General features: G+C 38.9%; 1 protein-coding gene across 5 annotated transcripts in view; it reads left to right on the top strand.

Moving 5' to 3' along the window:
* nav1b (neuron navigator 1b) overlaps positions 1-25,771 on the top strand; it is a 52,082-nt gene extending 26,311 nt beyond the window's left edge. For 2 of the 5 annotated variants that reach the window (XM_085457481.1, XM_085457485.1), the window contains 26 exons: positions 4,740-4,890; positions 6,267-6,567; positions 7,837-8,596; positions 10,218-10,628; positions 11,311-11,352; positions 11,438-11,598; positions 12,090-12,263; positions 12,840-12,892; positions 13,266-13,289; positions 13,821-13,898; positions 15,629-15,712; positions 16,147-16,258; positions 16,353-16,474; positions 17,494-17,672; positions 17,877-18,033; positions 18,246-18,444; positions 18,955-19,055; positions 19,155-19,250; positions 20,612-20,780; positions 22,046-22,281; positions 22,411-22,562; positions 22,648-22,719; positions 23,077-23,273; positions 23,375-23,493; positions 23,709-23,906; positions 24,007-25,771. In XM_085457481.1, the coding sequence (XP_085313607.1) occupies positions 4,740-4,890; positions 6,267-6,567; positions 7,837-8,596; positions 10,218-10,628; positions 11,311-11,352; positions 11,438-11,598; positions 12,090-12,263; positions 12,840-12,892; positions 13,266-13,289; positions 13,821-13,898; positions 15,629-15,712; positions 16,147-16,258; positions 16,353-16,474; positions 17,494-17,672; positions 17,877-18,033; positions 18,246-18,444; positions 18,955-19,055; positions 19,155-19,250; positions 20,612-20,780; positions 22,046-22,281; positions 22,411-22,562; positions 22,648-22,719; positions 23,077-23,273; positions 23,375-23,493; positions 23,709-23,906; positions 24,007-24,090 (4,432 nt within the window). In that variant the 3' untranslated portion in view covers positions 24,091-25,771. The remainder of the gene's footprint in view (positions 1-4,739; positions 4,891-6,266; positions 6,568-7,836; positions 8,597-10,217; positions 10,629-11,310; positions 11,353-11,437; positions 11,599-12,089; positions 12,264-12,839; positions 12,893-13,265; positions 13,290-13,820; positions 13,899-15,628; positions 15,713-16,146; positions 16,259-16,352; positions 16,475-17,493; positions 17,673-17,876; positions 18,034-18,245; positions 18,445-18,954; positions 19,056-19,154; positions 19,251-20,611; positions 20,781-22,045; positions 22,282-22,410; positions 22,563-22,647; positions 22,720-23,076; positions 23,274-23,374; positions 23,494-23,708; positions 23,907-24,006) is intronic. The other 3 variants (XM_085457483.1, XM_085457486.1, XM_085457484.1) reach the window with 3 other exon arrangements.

Raw genomic sequence — 25,771 nt, 5'->3', positions numbered from 1 at the left:
CATCACCTCTGCCAATGAAAGGGGGAGGGAGGCTTTTCAAGGCTACCCATGCCTCAGTGGAGGTCCTTGTGTCATTGTGGGCTTGCGGTTGCACTCACAGTGATTCAAGCCTTACCTTGGAATGACTTTTTTCCAACTAGGCCTTAGAAGTTAAACATCTTTAAGGAAATTCATCATGATAATCTTCTCCTTAATGTAAAAAGAAGTCAAAGTATAGAAATATCTGTTTACATAGTCTTTTTAAATTCTTAGTCCTTTTGTAAGCATGTTTAAAAGATTTATTTCAGCTCTACGATTGACTTTGTTAGCACTGAAGTCAGTGGATATGAGTGATTCTGAAGTTTTATATGAACAATAAGCACCATTCAGCAGTTGTTGGATACTAGAGAAAAGAGGGACTCCAAAACAAATTTACACCAAGACACACTTAATATACATCAAGATCACCCTGATCTCATGACTAAAGTGGAAAATTTCCATTGGAACACGTCCTTGTAAATTAAACCAATTTTTTTTCGACGCAATCAATCAAAATTATACAAGGAGCTTACACTATTGCATTATTTACAGCACCCCATGTTGCTAAAAGCAACCTCTCAAATCTCCCTTCTTGTTGTAGGCCTAGTGGCAGTGTATCTATAATATGTAGCTAAGCTCATTAGTATTAATGCTACGCGATATTGTTTATGCTGCCATAATGGGTAAGGTTCATGGCATCCATCAGAGAATTAAGAAAGTCTGCTCTCAGCCTTACTGCCAATTATAGTTGGTGTCTATTCATTTTACTGCATTTGGAAGGGGGGAGCACAATGGAATGCAAAAAAGGTGAATCATTTATTACTCTATGCAGTTGGGATTCATGCATATTTAATGTATTTTAAAAAAACATACTTTTTTGGCTTATGCAAAAGACAAGAAATGTTTTGAGTCTGGTATTTAGTTGTTGTACAATTGGTGAAAATCAATATTGCTATTATTATTATTGCTATTATTAACACATTCACTGCTTCTGATAATGATACAACAAAGTGAAAACTGTTTTTAAAAAGAACCCGTGCATCCATCCAGCGTTTATTAAAAAACAAAACCAAACAACCAACCAAACAAAAATGCTCACAGTAGGCTCTGCTTAAGTATAGCCTGCATTATCTGCCTTTATGACTCTAATGGGGATCCTAACTAACAAAATGAACATATTGATATATTCATTATGTTTGAAACTAACATAAACTCATCTGCACATCAGTGAAGGGTTTAGAGAGGCCATAGGTCAATGGACATTGGTGGTGGTTTTCCCACAGACTTGTAAAATCGGATTTTTTACAACCAGAAGCGTCGCCCCTGCTGGTTATTAAAGTTCAAAGCAATCGTGAACTGGGCTCCACTCTTCAGACCTTGCAGCTGTTTCCATCTTCTATAAACCCTCTCAGGTTTTGCTATGCATACCTGACTTTTAAGATGTTCTTTATTATAGACATGAAAACTAAAATTCATAGTTTAGAAGAAAAAAATGATAACGGTACTTAGACTCATTGGGATAATCTTTTTTTTATGGTAATTAGCGCTTCAGGTGAAGCAGAAACATAAATCAAAGTATTCGGATTACATGGGGCGAAGTAAAGGATTACACCACAGGGAGTAATTGGAGTTGCCATGACTACCACTCCGCTCCACGGCAATTGGTCGTTGTCTAGCTGAGGACTGAGCAGCTATCGGGGTCTCTATGATCTCCTCGTTCGTTTTCTTTTTTTTGCCTTTATGGGAGGGGGTGTTGCTTGAATGCTGAGAGACACACTACTTTTCCTCTCGCTGAATGAGGGAACAGGGGTCTTTGCTTGCGGAGTGACTCTGCGCTCACTCTAAAGCCGTACAAGTCACAAATGAGCGGGCGTGTTTTGGTCGGTAAAGTGCCACCGCTGCAGCCGGCGACACGAGCAAGGAGGACTTTCCTTTTAACTCCAAGGTAATGTATCATTAATATTTAATCGCCGTTGGCACATTATCTGCCTTTATTTGCCCCCAACGCTAATATTCTGTTTCTTCGCGAAGAAATGAAGCTCTTCAATGGATTTAAATTCTTCTAAATATGACTTTATTTTCGATCATCAGTGTAATATCATAACAGTGTAATCGATGAAATCTAATTAATATATTATTTTTAATTATTTGACTTTGCCGTGCCGTTCACCTGTAACATTTTGCGCCATGAAGTTAAATGTCACGATCAGACATTGTTTTTGCAGTTGAAGTTATAGCATCTGTGGAAAAACAGTTTTATTCTTGGAGGACACGGGAGCGCTGCTACCACAGCTATCTGTATAATGAAGGATGTCTTCACCACTCATTCAGCTACAGTCATGCGCTCCCAGGAGCCACATCATTATTCTTTTTTTAAGCCGAAACTTTGCAGACACATTGCCAAATTGACCTACAAGATGCTTCCTCCCTCCCGTGTGCTATTTAATCTGATATGATATTTACAATATTATCAAAGGACGGTCCCTGAGAAGCCTGGATAGCTTTTTAATCCTAAAAAAATTGATGTATTTTTTGTTTTTCTTGTTCATCCAATCCACCATAGGTTGTTAAATCTACTTCCAGCTCCAGACAGTGACTAATGTCCACATCGTGCTCTGCCCCACCAACCACCTCTCAATCTTATTAAAACAGAAGAAATATTCACACTATTGCAGCTCACAAATCACAAATGGGCTCAAATCAGATATGCGTAGGAGTTGTGCCAGAGAAAACAAAATGTTAATTGCCACCCAATGTATGAAGTATGCACTACCCTAGCCTACTCCCACCCTCTCCCTGTCTGGATTTTACCTCTGAGAGCAGACAGCTTGACTTGTAATATCAACAGCCCACAGGCCCTCCTGCCTCTTCCTAGGCTGACATCCCTGTGGGGTTATTCATGGCCCCTCTGTCGCCCCTGACAGAGGAGGTATTGTTCAAACATACCACTAACATCTGTGCCTAATGTAAATCATGAAACTTTTCTCACTGTTATTCTTACTGGTATGTAAGAACTTTTTCTAAAATCCAACATTTATTTTATGTTACACTCTTGTTGTCAAGAGGTCACATATCTGTGGCCACAAATCACTTTACTAAAACGCTGCTTTTATACATCAAAAAGCCTTAAAACCAGCACACAGTGTCAAGAAAAGCTTCTTCCCTGTTTTACAGCTGTATCTATAACTCAACTCATGCCATGTGTTTAAATCCATTCTGAATGTGTGTATAAGCCATTTTTGTCTCCCTCTATTTTCCTGTGCAATTCCATGTTCCATGGCTCTGCTAATTGCAGACTGCAGACCCACAAAGAGCATTTTGAGCTCAGTAGGGAAACCAAAGAAAGGGAAAAGAACTGATTCAGCTCAAGCAGTTACTCTGCTTTTAAGAGGCATATTAATTTACCTTTTCCACTGTGCAACATTTTTGAGCGCCAACACAAATTTGATTACCACCTGTGGCTGCCAGTGGTAATGATGGGGAACATAATTATACCAAATATGAGCTGGACTTGCATTTAGCTCTCTGGAGATACCATTTTTAAGTTCACCATGGCATCATTGCTCTTCTAAAGCACTTCTTTTAAACTTCCCACTCAGATTGAACTGTTTTATCCTGTGATGTTTTGGTTGACTGAGAAGCTTTTTCTTGAACTGTATTTTCAAATATGAATGCACCCAGAGACCTGATGCCCAGTGACCAGTTTCTCTGGGGTGTGCAGGGACTGCCCGTCCCTTCTGGCCTCAGGAGAAGGGCCAATGTGGCAGCATCTGTTTCAAGGCGAGACAGGACTTCATTGAAGGCTGTTGGGAAGGGTCATGCAAGGTTCAGGAGCCTGTCACTCTGATTTCTGTCATCCTGCTTCTTTTGAGCATAACAGACTGTTTTCTAAACACTGAACTATCAGTCGCAGTACTTTTTATTTACCACGATTCATCAGCATGTTTTGAAGCTGTGCTGAAAAACTACAAAGAGTGCTGTCCTAGCTGTGCTGTCATTACGATTTATTACATTTTTCTGACTTAAAATTTACTGCCCAAGCTGACCATTTTATTATGATTGCTAGACTGGAGTTTCCCCACATGAGTTGTGGTGCAGTGTGTTTAAAAAGGTTTATTAGCTGCTGTGAAGATTGTGAATGGTGGGGTTTGTGGATTGATGAAAGTTTCAAACGGGCATAAATTTTATGAAGTCAAGAAACCCAGGGAAACAACTATTTGATGACGTCTCGTCTTATAATTTGGCACTTTGTGGTAAAACACAGTGTTATGATACACAGCTCGTTTGATAAATTTGAACTGCCACAGATTCTGGATTTGTTAAAATGAATAAATTGTAATTTGCACTTTTATTAAAATATATGGGACTTAACAAGTAGGTATGGCTTTAAATCTTATTTCTGAAGTTCCGAAAGACAGTGTTGATGTATGTATACCATAAAGTAAAGAAATCTTCTGGATATACGCCTGACGAGTTGTTCACCATATGGTCTTGAGCTCTGATGTGTTTGTTAAGTCAAAGCAAAATAGCCAAGTTGGAATTACCTGTTTGTTTAAGCATGTGGCCTCTTCCAGAGACAGCCTGCTGAAGGCAGATGGACAAATTAATGTTGCTGCAAGACTTATCTTCTCCTCAAACACAGAGTTCTGCAGCTTTTCGTGCTTTACATTCACACTTTCAGTGGCACATTTTTGCTAAGTGGTTACTCTGTCTGGTTTCAGTTGGGACGAGAGCAGCTCCATTAGCAGTGGACTCAGCGATGGTGATGGCGATGGCTCGGAGAATCTCAGTTCAGAGGAATTCAATGCCAGCTCGTCTCTCAACTCCCTCCCAAACACACCCTTGGGATCAAGGCGCAACTCCTCTGTTATGGTTAGTGAAATACTGTACCGGCCTGTAATACAGCATGTGGCATGTGTTCTTTCCCACAGCTTATTTTGTTTGTAGCAAAAGATTGCTAAAGATTGCAGCTTAGTTCTTTACTGAAACCATTTCCAAAGCCACACCATGTGATTTAGTTTGTTGTGTGTTAAAGGCAATCCTTTGCTTTGGCAGAGGCCACAAAAGCCACTACAGAGCTTACCTTGTCACGGTACACACAGCTCTCTCCTGCTAGTCAGAAAAAATGCATGTGGCGGGAGCGTTCCTCCACTCATGAATATTTTGGGGCTTCACTGTGCAATCATCATCATCATCATCATCTTGCAGAGTTGCTAGAGTTTTCAAATGCGTCTAGTTAAGGATTCACTGCATCTATCACACAGCAGAAGTTCACTAGCTGAATTAGGTGACCCTGGCTGAAGAACCAGAATTTGAGTACCTAGTGTAATTGTGACTGTCACCATCGAAGGAATTCCAGTTCTTCCACTATTACTGCACTTCCACCTTACTGCTTCCCAAGGCTTTACTTATAATGCTTTTCCCAAAGGAAGGCGGCTGTGTTGATCCTATGCCCTGCCAAAGAGCAACCTGTAGTTAGTCCAGGACTGCTTATTTACTTGTATACTTGCCTTCATATCTGAAGGCCTGGGAGATAGTTGTCTCTCCACATAACACTGTGCAAAATGAATGCAAAATATTAAGTTATGAAATTTTTATCAGCTCTTTTATTGATGTTTGTGAAGAAAAACCTATTAGGTGCCATGTAAGTATTCCATTCCTAAAATATGTTCTGTTAAATTTGAAAAGAAATGAGCATCAAATTTGATTTGGTTAAGTGGCCGCACATTCTACCTTTTTCATAGGTAAATGTTGTGCTTTTACTTACTTAGAAATTGGTCTCTTGGAAGAAATAAACACTAGAGCTACTCAATGTGCCATCTGTCGCTCTATAACAGGATAATATGGTGCCAAAAAACAGCATGCCCAATTTTGCCCTCCGTGCTACCTCCTCGGTGCACCACATGATTTTTCTATTGTTGTGTAGCAGTTTTTTATCTACTATATAGCCCTAAATTACAAAAATAATGCTCTAGCTGTCCTCTGCTGTAATATTTTCTTTTTTACTGTTTAATGTGTTGATCTAACTCTTAAAGTGTTAAATCCTTGGACATGTTTTTGTTCTTTCTTTTGTCTCTGTGGGTTTTTTTTTTTTTTTTTATCCCCTTGGGACGTATCAGTTTATCTCTCCCTCCTTCCCACTGGAATGCAGCTCAGATGGGATAAAGATTACAGAGAACAGTCAATTCCATAGATAACACAAACCATGTCTGATGGTTGCCCACATTGTGTCCTTCCTCTCTCTACAGCTCCGCACTGATGCAGAGAAGCGCTCTCTGGTGGAAAGTGGACTTTCTTGGTACAGTGAGGATGGCAAAAGCACCCATAAGCTTGGTAGCTCCAGCTTTGACTCAGGAAGTCTCAAGACAGAGGCACCAAGCAAGTGGAGAAAGAAGCCTCCAAGTCTTAGTGAAGATTTTGGCGGTAAAGGGGAACTGAAGAAGCCTCAAAGTTTGGGTCAACCAGGAAGTTTCAAGAAAAGCAGAAATCCTCCTGTGGGTGTGACCTCCCCCATCACCCATACCTCCCAGAGTATGCTCAAAGTCGCAGGTGACATTTTCTTTTTAAAAACTTTTTTTTTTACTTTGCATCTGCGTGTATTTTATCCCTAACCATTATTTCTTCTGCTCGTCTCATGTAGTAACTTGGTGTGTGGCCAATGTTCTTAAATGTTTATAGCTTTAACACTTATACAGTCTATTATCTCACTTTTATGTGGAGTCCAGCAGTCCATAGCAGTTTATAGAACAGTTGATGTGAGTTTGGTAACAAAATAAATACAGAAGTTTACTCCTAAATGTAAGCTAGGCTATGATTCATACATACGTTTAAATTCATTTCACTTAAATAAAGAAAGTATTGCAGTTTCAGTTCCAGACCTTCTATTATCTTAAAGCAAAGTGTGTTACTCTACATGTCTGCAGAGGCACTGCCTTCCGTCTGCAGCAGCTTTTTAAGTGTCCTCTAATCCCTAACAAAACAAGCCATGATTAAATAATAGCTTAGATTTGAGTTCCAGTAAGAACATTTGGCTGGCCTGCTTTTCATTTTAATTTCCTCAACCTAATTTTAGCTTTAAAAATAGTAAGTCGTTAAAATTATATCCAGTTCTGTGTAATTTGGCTGCAGGTTGAAGGTGGAAAAAAGTTCTCTTGGCTGTTGTATTTTAAACCGTATACTATATTTGACACTGACTCCATAAGTTAGCTGTTTTTCTATCTGCTTTCATGAATGTACTGTAACCTGAACTTTAGCTACTTTAATGCTAAAGTAGCTAAAGTTAAAAAAAAAAAAAAAGTAAGTAGAAAAAAATATCGGGGTTTGACTCTTTTTTTGTCCAATATACCCTCTTAAAAATGATTTACTTCCATTTGTCTTAGATGAACAAATAAATTTAGTTGGTTAATTCACTACTATAGGCTTTAAAATATTGTTAAAACTTTACTTTCCGTCGTTTTAAATAAAAGTTTTTTTGTGAGTCACTCTAAACATCAAGGAACACATAAAGGTTCTTTTAGTGCAGACAGATGTGTTTTGTTTTATCTCATCAGTAATAGCAAAAATGGCATGCATTTCTACTCTCATGTGGTTTGCTAGCCCATAAATATCCCTCAACAAATAACCACCCATTTATTTATTTGAATACTTTCTTCTGACAGGGTGTGATTATATTAAGAGGAAGGCTATGGTCACTGTGGCTGAAAGATAAATAGAACTAATCACATTCCCCCAAATTCCTGCTGCTTTTATAAGTATTTAAGTTATTTAAGTTTTTAATGTCAATGTAATATGTTTTTTTCTTTCTGTCTGTCTAACTAGCACCAAAAAGTGAGAAGCCACTGGACAAATCCAAGATTTCCATCAGAACTGCTGGTCTGCAGCGTTCCCGTTCAGATGCTGGCAGAGATCATCATGGAGAGCACCGCAAGCCCCCTTCAGGTCTAGTTAAACCCACTGCTGGAACCTCCTTTGGCTACAAGAAACCACCAACAGCAACTGGTACAGCAACTGTCATGACAGCAGGGGGTGCCACCATCTCTAGTGGCTCTGCTACTGTGGGAAAAACCCCCAAGTCATCTGGCATCCCTGTGAAACCTGTAGGAGGAGGAATACCCTCGGGTAGAAAGAACAGTTTTGATGCCAGCAGTGAGCAGAGCTTCCTGGGGCCAAACGCCCGAAACAGCATTCAGTACCGCAGCCTGCCCCGACCGGCCAAATCAAGCACACTTAGTGTGATTGGGCGCCCCACAACTCGCCCTGTCAGCAGTACAATTGACTCTAGTCTGCTGTCCTTGAAACCTGTACCCATAACTTCTTCAGGCCCCAGGGTTAAAGAACCAAGTAGCTCCAGCATTAAAATAACTAATCGAACAAGTACTGGCCCAGTAAACCAGACAGACCGAGAGAAAGAAAAGGAAAGGGCCAAAGCTAAGGCTGTGGTTGCAGACATCGACTGTGCTTCGCTAAAAGGAGAACACGCACCATCCGAATCAACAGGAGAGTCTTCCGTGAAACTGCATGGCCTGAGACGAACTAGCAGCAGCAAATACCCCGAACTGTCATCACCCACCATACCAAGGTTTGTCATTTTATTGATGTTCTGAGGGTTTTTATTTTCATTTTAGTTCAATTCAGTTTTATTTATATAGTGGCAAATCGCAACAACAGATGCTTCAATGCACTTTATACCGTAAGGTAAAGACCCTACAGAAATACAAAGAAAACTGAGAAAACCCCAACAATCATATAACACCCAGTGAGCAAGAACTGTGGTGACAGTGGAAGGTGAAACTCCCTTTTCACAGGAAGAAACCTCCAGCAGAACCATACAGAGACATGCAGTAGAAGAGAGCCAACGATTAATAATAACGAATAATTCAATGCAGAGAGGTGTATAAACACATGAGCGAAAAAGGTGACTGAAGAAGAAATACTCAGTGCATCAAGGGAATCCCCCAGCAGCCTACAACTATTGCAGGGTAACTAAGGGGGGCTTCAGTGTCACCTGGTCCAGCTCTAACAATATGCTTTATCAAAAAGGAAAATTTCAAATCTAATCTTAAAAGTAGAGAAGGGTGTCTGTCGCGCCAACCCAAACTGTAAGCTGGTTCCACAGAAGAGGGGCCCGAAGGCTGAATACTCTGCCTCCCATTCTACTTTTAAATACTCTAGGAACAAGTAAGCCTGCACTCTGAGAGTGAAGTGCTCTAATAGGGTGATATGGTACTACAAAGTCATTAAGATAAGATGGGAGCTGATTATTCAAGACCTTGTATGTGAGGAGCAGGATTTTGAATTCAATTCTGGATTTAACAGGGAGCCAATGAAGGGAAGCCAATACAGGAGAAATCTGCTCTCTCTTTCTAGTCCCTGTCAGTATTCTTACTGCAGCATTTTGGATCTGCTGAAGGCTTTACAGGGAGTTTTTTCAACATCCTGGTAATAACTAATTGGAGTAGTCCAGCCTCGAAGTAATAAATGCATGAACTAGTTTTTCAGCATCACTCTGTGAAAGAATGTTTCTAATATTAGAGATATTACGCAAGTGGAAGAAAACAGCCCTAAATATTAGTTTAATATGTGCATCGAAGGACATATCCTGGTCAAAAATGACTCAGAGATTCCTCACAGTGTTACTGGAGGCCAGGGTAATGGCATCTAGAGTAAGCATCTGGCTAGAAATCAGATTTCTAAGACTTTTAGGGCCAAGTACAATAACCTCAGTTTTATCTGAATTTATGTCTTTAAGACATCCCTGCAGTTTAACTAATTGGTGTGTGTTATCTGGGTTCATGGATAGATAAAGTTGTGTGTCGTCTGCATAGTAGTGAAAATGTATGCTAAGTCCATAATTAGCCTTAGTTTGTGAATAAAACTCTCTATTTACATGAACAAATTGGAGTCTGTTAGGTAGATACAATTCAGACCACTTCATCCCACTACCTTTAATACCTACAGCATGCTCTAATTGCTGTAATAAAATGTTTATGGTCAGTAGTATCAAAATCTGCACTGAGGTCTAGCAGGACAAGCACATGGAAGGGGGAGTGAATAGAGCTAGGGAAAAAAAAGGCAACATTGAATTTAAAAAAAAAAAATTTGGGCAAAAGGCTTTAAAATAAACTGCATTCAATACTTAACAGGTTTTAAAATGTTCAGTTTCCTTTTTCATCATCATGTCTTTCATGCTTCAATCCTAGGATGCTGAACACTAAGTCTCTAGGTCGTCCTCCTAGCTTGGCTCACCTGGACAAGGTCAACTCAAACAGTCTTGACTCCTGTGTGACAATACAGGACCTTCCACCCAAAGTGCCCCCATACTCCAAGCTCCAAGACTTGGCTAGTTCCCACACGGCCACCCGCCTAACCCCTAGCCCAGCGCCAGTCCTTCATATTGATTCACCCAGCCCTTACGCAAGTGAAAGCCTGAGTGGATCGCCGATACTCTACCCCAAACTGTCAGGCATGCACCGCAGCTTGGAGTCCCTGCCCCTCCAGATGAGTGTTCCTGCAAGTGCAAGGTTTGTTACAACAAACACCCGTGATAAAGAAGAGAGGAGTACAGGAACCTGGGGGGCTGGGAGTAGGACGTCCCTCACCCTCTCAGACAGGCAAGTGTCTGAAATATGTAATGTAAACTGTGTCAAAACTGATATGTTTGGGGGAAAAAAGGGGTTATGCAGTTTTAATGTCATCAGTGTATGTTGTTAGAGAGTTTCTGCTAAAGAGTAACTCTGAACAGACAATTGGTTTTGTCTCCTTAGAGGAGAAAAAAAATCCTTAATACTTCTGCAACTAATTTGAAAAAGCATCAAAGTTTAAAAAACAAACCCTCAAAAAATTGAAGCAAAACCTTGGACCAAAAAACTTTTTTATTTTTCATTTTGCTATCATTCAGGGATTCCTAATTCAATTGGCAATACAAGAAATGCTCATTGCACAAGAATTCAGTCATAAAAATGTCCACATGTCTTTTCATTAGAACAATCACAAGACTTTGCATTTATCCTACGAGCAGCTAAGGATGAAGCCCAGCTAAGATGAAGTTTCTGTGTGATGGTTTGGCTATACATTTCTGGGCAGCTGACACTCATTTCACTCATATTATATGTGCCTTTTTCTGGGAAAGGAGAGTCCACGGTCTCATTTTGAAGATGAAGAGCTGCATCTATCACAAAATTTCTCTTTATTGAGATGGAGATAGTCCAGATACTTTCCTGCCAAAGGAATGTATGTTTAGGCAGACCCAGGCCATGTTTTCTGAAAATTGTGTTTTTACTCTTTTCTTTACAGCTTGCAAACAGATCGGAATACCTTGCCAAAGAAAGGCTTAGAGTATGTCAAAACACTTATTGTCAAATTGTCTATTTAAAATCATGCACTATGCTGCATCTTCAAGTAAATAACCTTTCTTTTGCAGACGCTATGGCTCAAACCTATCAGAGAGTGAAGAAAGTAAGCCAGGAAGACGGCACTCCCACAACATAGTCAGCATGACAGAGAGTGATAGCCCCCCTCAGTGGCCTTCTCCTACCCGCACCCTGCACCCATTATCCAATAAGATTCCTCTCACCAATGTGGGTGAGTTTATGTGTTCCATTTTGGCTGGCTAACAAGTTTTAAAAGCCCTCACTTTTTGAGCTTTAACATTAAGGGCTAATCTTTGATTAGCGATGCTTCTTTTTGTTGAGCTTTGAGAGGACAGGGCTATGGAGCTCGTGCTGAGAGAAAAACTTTTACAGTTGAGCAGGGTTTGCACAAGTTGTCAGTAATGCATTCTGTATTGTGAGTGAAAAAGTATTGGCCAGATGTTTTAAAATAGATTTTTTGAAAATCTGAATTGAATTATGCCATATGAACAACTACTTAAACTTGAGTTTAGGTTCAAAATATGCTGGAGATGAATGCAACAGGGGTCGAGTGAGGCTATATATATTGCTGTTGTGTCAGTGTTGCTTTACACTTAGTCATCAGAATGAGAGTGCTATACTGTACCAAGGTGTAGGAGTGTTTTGTATGCATATATGTATCTGTGTGGAGCACTGAACCATACCAACTATCTGTTATGATAGTTGCCCCAATTTCCAGTGGCACCCCAAGGATATCGCGGTCCAACAGCATAGGCCCCCCAAGTGATTCTGCCTGCGATCTCTATGGATCCTCCCCTCTGGGCAGCAGTATGTCCCTGGTTGACCGTCCAAAAAGCATGATGCGGTCTGGGTCTTTCCGTGAACCAGGAGAGGATGGTGAGTCTGTTTGACTCACTTCCCTGCAGGGGAGCTTTCCAATATGACCTCAAATGAAACAAAGCTGTCTACTCATACTGCACACAATCTGTCTATCTGCAATCTAAGCAGAATGTTAGACTCGTTTAAGGGCATAATCTGTGGTGAAAATATATACAAAACAGCAACATTTTAATCCTGCTACAACTCTTTGATAATTTACAGACATTTTAATACAGAGTCCAACATTAGGATACCCCTAACTTCAGTTTCTTAATGAATTGGTTTGTTTTTACACATTTAAGTATTTTTTTAATTACAGAAATCTGAATGAATTTTAAACAGGATATGCTTTATTTTTAACTGTATGAAGTCAGCTAAGTCACATACTGTTTTATAATGTTATAGAATATTGAATAGGATTTGAGGGAGCCTTTGGTATATTAAAAAATATTTAATTTCTAGATTCTTTAGTCATTTATTTATCATTTTGGTCTATGATTATTTCAACATTTCTTTGTTACTTTGCAAATTAAAGCTGCCTTCTGTGAAACTAAATTTTAATATTAAGCTTACAACTCTACCTTGTGTTTTCAGTGCATGGCTCTGTGCTGTCTTTGGCATCTAATGCTTCATCCAACCATTCCTCAGTGAGTATTTACAGTCTCTTTTTTGTAGCATAGGAAATGTTTTACTTTTAATCTTGTAGCATTGTACTTCCTCTTTATGTCTACAAATCATCCAGGAGGCTGTTTTTTAAAAGTATTTCCTGTGTAGGATAAGGATGAATTTCTCATTAGGAGACCAGCTTCCATAACTACAAGTTATCAACTGGTTTGACATGGGAAAGTTCTTGTATGCATTTATGAAACCGTCCAGCTGATTCCTAAGCCTCTTCATGAGCTTGTATCGGGGTAGTGATAACTATTCTGAGTTATATTTGTTTTGATGACTAGTTTTAATGACTGCCCGTGAACTGAATCCTCTACACTATCCCTCTTACTTTCGCCATGCTTTCTTAAGAATGAGGAGAGGATACAAGGGGAGGTAAGGCAAACATGCCATACGTCTTCAGATCCCATTTTGCATTTGTACTCGCCGTCTGTCATTTCCTGTTGAAATGGGTTCTGTCATCAGATGGTGTCACTGGTGCTTCAGAAAGTCTGAGATTATATCTCAGAAGCTCATAACTCAGTTCATTCAGTTCATTTAGTTTTATCTTTAATATTTTGTGTTCTTTAACAATACATTCTAACATTTCATAAAGACAGCCAGTTCTCATTAAATTCTGAGTGCATGAGAAATAAGTTGAAAAGAGACTTTCATCCAATTTCTGTTGGTTTAGAGTATATTTCTGGATTATTTTGATTGCTGTGGTGGAGCATTAACCTTCATGTTACATTGTTTATACATTCTTTGATTTAACCAAACAAAGCTATGCATTTAACACATTCCATTACTGCATTATCATTATCAAAGTTTGTGTTAACATTTTCATCAGCTCTGGTTTTATGTCTGAGGTATTGTGTATGGTGCTGTGGTCATACTGTTCAAACTTGATTTACTATTTGTCTACAGCAAATCCGCAAGTTGAGACGGGAGCTGGAATCCTCCCAGGAAAAGGTTGCCAACTTAACCGTGCAGCTTTCTGCCAATGTACGTAAGCCTTACCCCTACCTCCTGTATCTCTCCACCCTCGTCTTCTGTCTGTTTTCCAAAGTTAATCTGATAATAACTTGGCTACATAACAGGTATTCTCTCAAAGTGCTCAACCACAAATGTAAATTCCACTTGATTTAAGTCATTGAACTTTTGTCCCATAACCAACTAAAAGCAGGTGTACCCGCAGTTTTGTGAGGCTTATCTGGGTGTGTAAATCTTTGCTAATCTAAGAAAATAAAAAAAACTACATTAGTTAACTTTAATGTAGTCTAACTGTAACCCTGGCATCTACTTAAACAGCATGCTGGACACAGAACCTAAGATTTACCCCTCTAATTGCACTTAGGCCGAATTACGTCTTCTCTCTCTATAACTACTTTCCCCCCGCATTTATTAAAATCTGTATCCTCTTAAACAAAATCATGTAACCCTACACCCGGCTACTCGCTTGTAACTTTGTTTCTACCAGCTTTCCCATCCCAGCTACTTTTAATTATCTTATTGTACAGCTTGTGACCCTTTAATCTGCAGTTTCTGATGCAGTAGACAACATTCTTCTTTTGCACATGCACTAACAGGCTTTGCTGTTGACTAATCTGGATGTTTTGATGTATGTATGGGGAACTAAGTGTGTTTGTTGGTCTGTCCGTATGTTTTTGTAAGAGGTTTTCGCTCTCCTAACACCATTATCCCTCTTTTTTACAACCTGGGCTGCATTGACTGCTGGACTCACTGCTGCCCTCTGCCTGCCTCCCACTGTCCTGTACCTCTGGATGCTGTGTGTAGCAGCTAGGCCAGGTTTGTTAGTTACTTTCAGAGCACCCTGTCTCACTCTCTTGTGACATCTGACATGGTGGAATTGTGTTGTGGTGTGGCGTAAGCCTTCCGATTTGAATGCTAATTTTCATTTTAAATAGAGCTACGACTAACAGTTACATTCATTATTTAATATAAAACAGCTGATCTAAAAAAATGTTGCAGCACAGTTTTCTGAGGCGTCTCTTTGTATAGTTTAACTTTGACTTATTTTTTACTTTTAGGTTTTAGTTTTGTGGCTGACATGAGTTTTACTGGAACGTCTTTCCGGTAGTGTAACATATTAGGTTTGCTGAAGGTCTGCTGCTCTTAGTGACAATTCAGTAGCTGACTGCTCTTTATTTAGGTGGTTAGGATAGCTTTAAAAGCTTCTGAGGAGGTCAGCAGCAAACCTAATGATGAGTCAAGCAGTATGAGACAAAAAATGTATTTTAGGTAGCTCTAAATGTATACCAGAGGGTAGTAACAAGTGGACTTTTGGACATGGAAGATATTCTAAAACAACTGAAAAAATAAGTCTGCAAAAAGATCCTTGTAGAAACTATTTATTGTAAAACAAAGAAAAACTCACATGTACCTGTTAACTAATTAAATGTGATTTTGTTATCCATGGCTTTTGAGGTTAACAACCTTTGTCCCATAGTGCAACATCCCCTTGAACATTACCACCATTACCATAATGTCCTTTTTTACCTCTGACATCATCCGCAGCTGTTGACTCTTCCATCCCTTCTATCCTCTCCCAGCAGATGAAGAAAGCTATTTGTTCGACGTGGTGTGAGTGTGTGAGGCTGCAAATCGATTTGTTTCAGCTGGTGACTCATACCTGTCTGCTGCCTCACCATCCTTCACACACAGACACACACTCTCTCTTTGTAGCCTTTTAACTCTGTGTCTTTCTCTCATAGGCTAATCTGGTCGCAGCATTTGAACAAAGTCTGGCCCTGATGACAGCACGCCTGCAGACACTGTCTGTCTCCTCAGATCAAAAGGTATTTTGGCGATATTACATCGATGATTGAATACTATAACGGTAGCAAAGTCTGTGCCAGTCTCCATTTATTTACATGAGGAAATTTGATGAGAAAAGTAGGTAACACTAGAAACACGCCATAAACAATCTCTTACATGACAGCTAAAAGCAGACAGAAATTACTACATAATCAGCAAATAAATTCCAGTGATGTTAATCATAAACTATGCACTCTGCTCATTAGGTTAGTTTTGTGAGTGAAAAAGAGACCAAGTTGCATAGTTGTCATGAAAATGAGATGCGAGTCATGATAGGATTTCGATGTTGTCACTCAACACAACCTGACATCCTTAGTGAAAGTGAAGAGGCATTCCACAGTCGTCGGTACAGAAAAATCTTGGCTCAGTTACTAACCCATCAACTAACATGACTACATACTGATGTTTCCTTAAGGACTCTGAGCTTACTGAATTGAAGGACACCATTGACATTCTGAAGGCCAAAAATACTGAAGCCCAGGAAATCATTCAGGGGGCCCTCAGTAATCCTGATGTCACACCCAAAGGTACAGACTGCGCTTTATGATATACAGTAGGATTTTGACTGTCATATACTTCTGTCTCCTTGTTCAACTCTTCTATTTTCTTTTGGGTATTCAGAGCTGCAGATCAACCGCCAGAACTCCTCAGAAAGCCTCTCCAGTCTTACCAGCACCACCAGCCACTCGAGCATGGGCAGCCTCAAGGAGCAGGAGGCCAAGAAGAAGAAGAAGAAGAGCTGGGTGAGGAAACACTGGTCACTGACTAAATTTGTGCCTAAGAAGTTCACCAGGAGTCTTAATGTACCATCCTGTATGGCATCTGTGCAGGACAATATATGGCAGGAAAAACAAATACATTTCATCGTTTCATACAAATCATCAGGAAACGAGATGAAAGTAACAATATTGGTATCAATTTAGTGATTCCAAATTGATCAGACTGACCACATTCAGTGACTGTGTTGATAAAACTGGGTCGTTTTGTTCTTTTTGTCTTACATATAACATCTGAAATGTATGGTGGAGCTATAGAATTATAATTGCTTTTAATTGTGATTATAACAATACAGCTCAATGGTTAAATGGATGAATATTTTAAATGAATGAACATGTCTTGCTTCCTTTTCTTGTTGTGTCTTGAAAAAGTCAGTTGTTGTCCTACTTTACGCTCCTGCTTGTGTGTGTGTGATTCGCCTCCTGTCTTGTTCCATCTTTCGTATTAAATATGACTCTGGTCTCTCCCTCATGCTGCCCCGCTTTTTTATTTTAGGTCTTTGAGGTGAGTGATGTTGCTACAGTAAATAAAACTCAAACCTTTTCCACTCCAGCCTGCATGTGCTTTGAGTCATACTTCCTAAATGTTGGGAAATGTTCTGTCATCCCTTTTTTTGTTTGTCTGTTTTTCAAACATACACAGTTACTGTATGATTTAATCATGCTTTATTATTAAATGTTTATTATTAAATTTATTGTCTTGTGGACTTCAAACTGCTGTTACAATTTTCAGGAACTGAAAACCCCAACATACTAAATGAGTTTTATTAAACTAGTTTGCTGTAAATCTAACATTTCACCAACTTTTTTTGTTTGGAAATTTATATTTGCCTACTTTTTGTTTAAAAAAAGCCACATTCTGTGAACTCTCAGGTCATCACAATCACTTTTTAAGAATTTCTTTTCAGCTGTCTTTTGCTTTTATTCTTGTTTTTTTCCCAGGCTTGTTATTTATTACATCTCAATTTCATGTATTCTCCCAACAGTTACGCAGCTCATTCAACAAGGCTTTTAGTAAGAAGGGCTCAAAGCCAACTGGGCCATATGCTGACATTGAAGAGATTGCCACCCCAGAATCCTCAGCACCTTCCTCCCCCAAAATCCACCATGATGGAGATAACCCTCCGGTGTCAATGAAATCCTCAGCCTCAGCATCATCTTCAAGGTACCATACAAGGATCTTTATCATTGTTCTATTTATATGCATATCAAATAAGGAATTGAATCACAATATAAATAAATACAAACTTCTCGTAGATGTGAAAACAGAATATCACAGAACTATGTAAAATTGTTATTTTCCTGTCATTCCTCTGATCCCTGCTACAGTACCATAATGATAATTTTCCCATAATTTCATTGTCACCAGACTCTCTGAAGGGAGTGAGGCAGGTGATGATAAGGTTGTAACAGACCTGCGCACAGAACTGTGGGAGAAGGAGCGTAAACTGACAGACATCCGCCTCGAGGCTCTGAGTTCAGCCCATCAGCTGGAGCACCTGCAGGAGGCCATGAACAACATGCAGGTATATATAATTTTGTCTTTTGTTTGTTTCATAAAAAGGTTGGCCTCAAAGTGCATTTCATTTTCCAGCCGGATGTTTATTTTATGAAGATTTTTGTCTAGACCAGTTGATTTGCTTTTGTAAAAATCTTACCCTTTAGTGTTTTGTATTTTGCAATTGGTAAACAGTGCAGTGATCGGTAATTTTTTATTTATTTATTTATTTTTAAATAGAGGACAATCGAAAACCTGAAGGCTGAGAACGACCATCTGAAGACAGGTACTTTGTCTCCCTGTCCATCTCCTGGACCCTCCAGCTCTGTTTCCCAGTCCTCAGGTCTCACTGCTCTGGGAAGCTCATCACCCCGACAGTCAGTAGCCATGCACGTGCCTAAAAGCTACAGCAGAGGGCTGAGTGAGGGGAGCAGCTCAGGTACAGCTCCGTCTTTGACATTTATATTTATAGGAGTAAGAATGCAACAATGAGTCCCATAACTGGGTAAAAAAACAAAACAGAACAGTGAAAATAAGCATGTTTATCTGAATGATAAAAAGAACTTCTCAACCGAATTTATTTGAAGAAAAAATAATTTAATGTAATTCAGTATCACTGAAATCATTGGATTTTCTAGAATCCCTATAATTGCCTCATGCCATTATTTAGAATCTATATGCCCAGAGATTTAATGTCTGATAACAATAAAAATTAAAGTTACAGTCTCAAGGAAGTCAAAATCCATTACTTGTTTCCTTGGTCATTTAATACATGGTGATGTAAAAATCCATGCTTTTGTTCTGAAGTCTATAAAATATGATCTTTTAAAATTACAGTTCAGTAGATACAGAATATAATGCACAATTAACACTGCTTGTTTTCAACTTTCAACTTGTGCCTCATTAGCTTTCTTTTTTCTGTTTATACACTCTTTGATTTACTGCTTAGCAGACATCCACACTGCAGATTCTCTCAGCCTTTCCTCACAGAGAGATGACCATCGTGTCAGGGTCGTGGTTTGTGTTGCGGATCTACGTGTCTTTAAAGATGTATGTTTTCGTAAATTTGCTTTTTCTAAATCCTTCCTTTCCTCTTAAATTGCCTCTGCCACCTGTGAATCACCTATTAACTTCACTTTGTGTCAACAGGAGGTTAAACAGCAGGATTTCTTTGTCGGCACTGTCAGAGTGAATGGCAGGATGGATTGGGTGATGCTTGACTCAGCTGTCAGCCAGGCTTTTAAGGTGAGAAATCCTCACTCACTGCAACCTGTTAAAAAGCTGAATGCAAATTTGAAGCATGCTTACAATTACAATTCAGCTGTCACATTAACTTTAGCATCAAGAGGAGCATCAGGAGCGCTGTTCAGAGGTGTAAAGTAAGACACAGAAAACATACATACCAGTGCTTCTGAAAATGGTATTTAATTCAAAAACTCATATCTTCTACATTCACATAAAGTGAAATATTTAAAGCCATTTCTCTTTTAATTTTGATGACTCTGGCTTAGAGCTCATTAAAATTAGAAATCCAGTGTCTTAAGTTATTATGATTTTCCCAAGATCAATCAAAAAGAGTTTATAGTAGAGAAACGTTCAACATCTGTAGTATCCTCATCATGGACCAGCAACCACCATTAAAACCAGCAGATGATATGGCACCCCTAATCATTATAGACTGTGGAAATTTCGAACTGGACTTCAAACTTCTTGGATTCTCTACCTCTCTACTCTTCCTGCAGTCTCTTGGGACTTGATTTTTAAAATGTAAACAGTAGACAGTAAATCTTTGAAATGTAAAGTTTACAGTCATCTAAAAAAATGAGACTTTGTACCATTGAGCAACAGTCAGGTCCAGCTGTAGTTCTAGCACTTTGCTGAAGATATCTGTATCTTAAACTAACCTCACTTCACTCCTTGTGAATCTCTTCCAAGTTCTTGAATTGACTTTTTCAACAGTCCTCTCAAGACTGAGGACATCCTTGATGGTTGCACACCCTTTCCTACCACCCTTTTCCCTTCCAGTCAACTTTCCATTAGTATGCTTCAGTACAGCCTCTGAAGACAGTCAGCCTTTTAGCAATAACTTTCGCTAGGTTACTCTCCTTGTGGGAAATGTCAGTGATCATCGTCTGGACAACTGTCAAGTCGGTAGTCTTCTGCATGATTGTGATTGCATATACTGAACTGACAGGTACACAGTATTCATACCATTTTAATAGTACTTTACTTAAACTTAAATTGAAATATTCGAATATTTTGAGTTATTTTTTTATGGAAGGAACTTTAGGGTTTAACTATCAAAACGAATATTGAAAATTTAATATATGATAAACTAAATGGAAATTACAAACTTTTTCATAATTCTAGTTTTTGAGCTGCATCTGTAAACTTAAAATAACTTTCTGATTTTGTTACGAGGGTAATGGGCTTGAAAGATCATTCATTTTATTTGTGTGGTGGTAATAAAACCAAATGTGTTGTGTGGAGGAATAGCTCTAAAACTATTTTTTTGTTATACTGTACATATTTTTCTTTTTCTTCTTGTAAGGAGTTTTCTTTACTTAGTTTTACTCAGTTCTGCTTTTCTTTACTTTTTCTTCCAGGTATATATAGCCAAGGTGGACCCTACCTCCAGTCTGGGACTGTCTACAGATTCCATCTACAGTTACAGTATGGGCCACATTAAGAGAGTGCTGGGAGGAGAAGCTCCTGAGACACAACCCTCTCGCTGCATGTCACGAGGCCCCAGTAGCATCACAGTGGCACTGAAAGGTTTGCAGAAAATGTATAACTTCTAAAGTGCTACTAAATTTAAGATGTTTTATTCACAGAATTAGAAGTAAATTCATTCAGATTAGTATTGAAACGTAAAGTTTGGAATTCAACATTCAAATTTCCTAATTCACAATGATTTTTGTATGAGGCTTTTTTTTTTTTAGCTTGAGCCGACTTCTCTACAATCATTTGTGGTCAAAACCAATGAACTGCACTGTTCTGATCCTCGGTCAAAGCAGCTGATGAGGTCATTATTTCTCCCCAAACGCTATTTTATTAAAATAATTATTTTTGACAGTTGTGACCTGAAACACTACACTTCATGTTATCCATATGTCTGTCCGATTCAAACACTGAATTATATTTAAGGAAGAACTAATTAGAATTTAATGGTCAAAAGTGTTTGTTTGTTTTACCCCACAAAAATGATTTTTGGCCTTGATGCAAGAATTCAAATGCATTCCTATGTATATTATAACAAAGTTCAACAAATATCAATACAATAAAATTATGTGATTTATATCTAGAAGGTCAAAGGTCATGTCTAAACAGATATAGATGTAAACAACAACGTGACCTGCTGTCAGAGGCTCACTTAGCGTTATCACTAGGATTATATATTTGAGGTATAAGCATTTACCCTTTGGCACTGTTTTGTTTTGTTGAGTTGCACACATGTTGAGCCCATCAGTGATTCTAAACCAGAGTGATGATTGGTGGGAACAGTCATGGTTCTGGTTTGGTGGTTGACCCCGCTCCACCTTCGCATGCAGGAATGCGAGGAGCCAAGTGCTCGGAGAGCTGGGAAAGCAGCGGCAGCCCAGACAGGGCTCTGAGTAACATGATCTCAGGGCAGTCAGGCCCAGCTGGTTGACCAGCGTCAGACACATGGGCCCCATAGATGTTAAGGAAGATTGCACTTCTGCAGGCTGGGGGATGGGGGTGCAAAGACTTCCTACACTTGATGCAGAACTATTTTTAGAGTGAAATGCTTGAGCTCTGTGCTGATTATGAAGGACATGCAAAGTAATATAAATCTGTTTTCACAACATCTTCTGACTGAAGCCAGTCCAGTTTGCAATGTGTATTTTTTCTGGTATAGATATTAACAGAATTCCAATCAAGCATTTAAATATTATGTATCAAACTGCACTTTATCACCATCGCTGATACATCCAATGTAATTAGCAGATAGTCATCAACTTTGTTTATTAGAGCAGTTGATCATGCAAGTCATTCTTTCTTTCCTTCACTATGCTCAGGTTTGAAGGAGAAGTGTGTGGACAGCCTGGTATTTGAAACTCTCATTCCCAAACCCATGATGCAGCACTACATAAGTCTTCTACTCAAACATCGTCGTCTGATCTTGTCTGGGCCGAGTGGCACTGGGAAGACGTACCTCGCTTCCCGGCTGGCTGAGTACCTGGTGGACCGCAGTGCTCGCGAAGTCACAGATGGCATTGTGGTCACTTTCAACATGCACCGCCAGTCATGCAAGGTAACAGAAACTGATGTGCCCTTAAAGATCCCCACAATTCTTCTTCCACAGACTGAGTTTGTCCAGTCTGCACCTGTATGATTTTACTTTTATCATTTTGTATTGCAATCTCTGTCTCTTTCTTTGTAGGATCTGCAGCTTTATCTTTCTAATTTAGCGAATCAAATAGACCGGGAAAGCGCAACGGAAATACCATTGGTGGTTATTCTGGATGATATTCATGATCCTGCTTCCATCAGTGAACTTGTCAATGGTGCTCTAACCTGCAAATATCACAAATGGTAAACTTCGTCTCCATGAATACAACTTGATAAACCATAGTTATGTAGGTGCTGAATGTGGCCTTAACTGTGCAATATTGTTTAGCCCTTACATTGTTGGAACAAGCAATCAGCCAGTGAAGATGATTGCAAACCATGGCCTGCATCTCAGCTTCAGGTTGGTTATAAATGACTATGTAACTAATATATAGCAATAACCTGTTGAAACTATTAATGCTGGTTGAAGAATTTTTGCATGCTTCATTCAATAATGCTGTCCCAGTACTATAAGTAAGAGGATAATGATAGGCTTCTAAAAGCCAAAAGACCAAAATAAAAAGACGTCTTTATAAATATTAACATTAATAGTAGTTTATAAAGAATAGCTCATTTCTATCATTTTAACATTAACTATAAACTACAATGTATCTAATGTTGGTGTAGCTTAAAGGTAAACCTTCTTAAATAATGAAATATGTTGTTAACAAACTATTAAGTCTAGCGTTGTGACATGCAATGCTTCTCATTGTCTCAGGATGGTGACCTTCTCCAATAATGTGGAGCCAGCCAATGGCTTCCTTGTGCGATACTTGCACAGGAAGTTGATGGAGTCCGAAGATGAGAGGAACTTGACCAATGAGGATCTAATCAGGGTGTTAGACTGGGTTCCCAAACTGTGGTATCATTTGCACACCTTCCTAGAGAAGCACAGCACATCGGATTTCCTCATAGGTATGAAGCACTTGAGACTTTAGGAATGAAGAAACAGGTTTAGTTTCGATGTGATAGTTGTTGCTGCATTCTCACTCTTCTTTCTGCTTTTTTCTCTTTAGGCCCTTGCTTTTTCTTATCCTGTCCAGTCACAGTGGATGAGTTTCGATCATGGTTCATTGATCTTTGGAACCACTCTATCATACCATACCTGCAAGAAGGGGCCAAGGATGGCATCAAGGTGAACCACTTTAATCATTTAAAGTGAAAACTTTTAATCAGCTTTTATTGATTAGGGCAGCCATAACAGCAAATAAAATAAGTAATTCTTGTTGAAATAAAACTTGGTCAAGATTAATTTGCAGTTTGATTATTCTCTGAAAGCACCATTGTATTTCCTTTCACAGGAAATGCTGTAGTCTAATTTTACTTTGGTGCTATGTTGTGACTCCTCAGGTCCATGGCCAAAAGGCAGTATGGGAGGACCCAGTGGAGTGGGTGAGGGGCACCCTGCCTTGGCCATCTGCCCAGCAGGACCAGGCAAAATTGTTCCACCTACCTCCTCCCAGCATCGGCTCCAGCAGCCCCTGCCAGCCAAGTGAGGAGAGGCCTCACAAAGAGACTCCGCCCAGCTCCATGGAAAATGATCCTCTGGTAATAGAGACAGTGTCCCAATACTTTCTATTATTTCTTAAACTGATCTGCAAACCAGAGAAGTTCTAATTTCCCAAATCTCTCTTTTGTTTTTTTATAGATGGCAATGCTTTTGAAACTTCAAGAGGCTGCCAATTTCATTGAATCACCAGACAAAGAAGACCCTAGCCTGCCTAAACTTTGAATACAAAGCTCACACCTAAACACTTAGCTCTCCAATTTTTTTGTTTTTGCTTACTGTACTGCAGTGTATGCAGTGCATATTCAGGAACAAATGGACCCTCAGAAATGGTTGTGGGGCTATTAAAAACCATCATTCCTGCAGGAGAAGTTTGAAAATATGACTTATTAAATCCAAATCATTTAACCCATTCAGTATTTTCAAAAAACTGTTAAATGAAAAGCTATGTTCTCTTACTTAATTATATATTTAAGAATCACTTCACATAAATCAGATATCTTTACCAGTATGGTAGCCCTCAGTACTTTTAGATTGGTGCTAGTGGATTGTTAAGAAGTCCATCAGCTCAGCACTTCAGCTTCAGGGGACTTCTGCAACAAAACACACGGTCAATCCTGTTTTATGCTCAAGGGCACCTTGAAGTGTTTGTCAAAAAGAGCCATTGGAAAAGAGTATGACAGCATCACAGATACCAGTCTTTCTTGCAAGGTTCTTTGGCACATATCTACTGTATCAGTCTTTGAAGGCCAAATCTTACATATATGCAATCCTGAACTCTACAGCCCGAGCAGGTGAAACTTATGATATGCCTTAAGACAAAGACATCAATGTCACCTCAACTTAAGCAGAATATACTGGTGCTTTTACCAATAACATCCTAAGACAGCCGCATCCTAAGCTGTTTCTTCAGCTTTCTATATTATATATTACAGTTCATCATGGTTACGTTTCACAGCAAAAAAAAAAAAAGTCTGAACACTCCAAGTGGAATTTTCAAAATATATTTTTACTTTTTCCCATCTTCTTTATCATTTTCATAGTTTATGAGTTAAATCTGCTGTCATACTCTTTTGCATAAAACAGAACTTATTTATCAGTGATGTAAGTTCATCACTTTGTCGCTGCACACTTAATTTTGTTTTAGTCGCTACTTAAGTAGTGCCACCAATGTCGCCATATGTATCAGGTATTAGATACTTACTACACAGGGATGATATAACTTAACAAACAACCTCTAATGAAGACATAACGAGTAAATGTTATTTAAATCCAATTCAAGATTGTTTCTCTAGAACATTTATGTAGGAAAAGGCACATCTCTTTCAAGTCTTTCCCCAAACATTCAGACTAGTTACTGTGTATATTCTGTAAATACAGTCAGATTGCATTGCAGTTACTTTATCTACATTAGTTGGTGCAAATATCGAATATACTGAACCAAATACTGTACTTTAATCATGCATATTGACTGTCAAGTTAGGGTTTTAAGTTCAACTATGAATGTATAGAAAATACCTATACAGCAGCCGTATAACAGTCATGTAGGAGGTGCTTTTAAAGTAAGCCTTATCAAAGTTCTACTGCTAAACACTTTTATTAATGGCTGAGCAGGGTGGCTTTAGAGCTGCCTGTTTCTGTTTCATTTTTTACACGCTTCACAAACAAAAAGAACATTTTCTCCCCACTCATGTTTAATTTCATTTAGGTACGGTACTCATGGTGCTCCTTAAAAATGTCCCAAACTGTTTTAGTGTTGGATAAAAGCTGTGTAGATGTTCTGGGTAGGTTAGCAAAAAGTTGTCTGTAATTTCTGTCAACCACAAAAGAAATATGAAATATATTTGGAAGAAAATGTGTGACAGTTCATAGGAGATGTTATTAAAGACATTCTGTAGTGGCTGAA

This window comes from Copadichromis virginalis, linkage group LG5, assembly GCF_057382275.1.
Source record: "Copadichromis virginalis isolate Kocher_CV1m ecotype Utaka linkage group LG5, C_Virginalis_male_GT1.1, whole genome shotgun sequence".
NCBI classification, from domain to species: Eukaryota; Metazoa; Chordata; class Actinopteri; order Cichliformes; family Cichlidae; genus Copadichromis; species Copadichromis virginalis.
The sequence above is the reverse complement of the archived record's forward strand: the minus strand, read 5'-3'. Positions and strand labels throughout refer to the sequence as shown.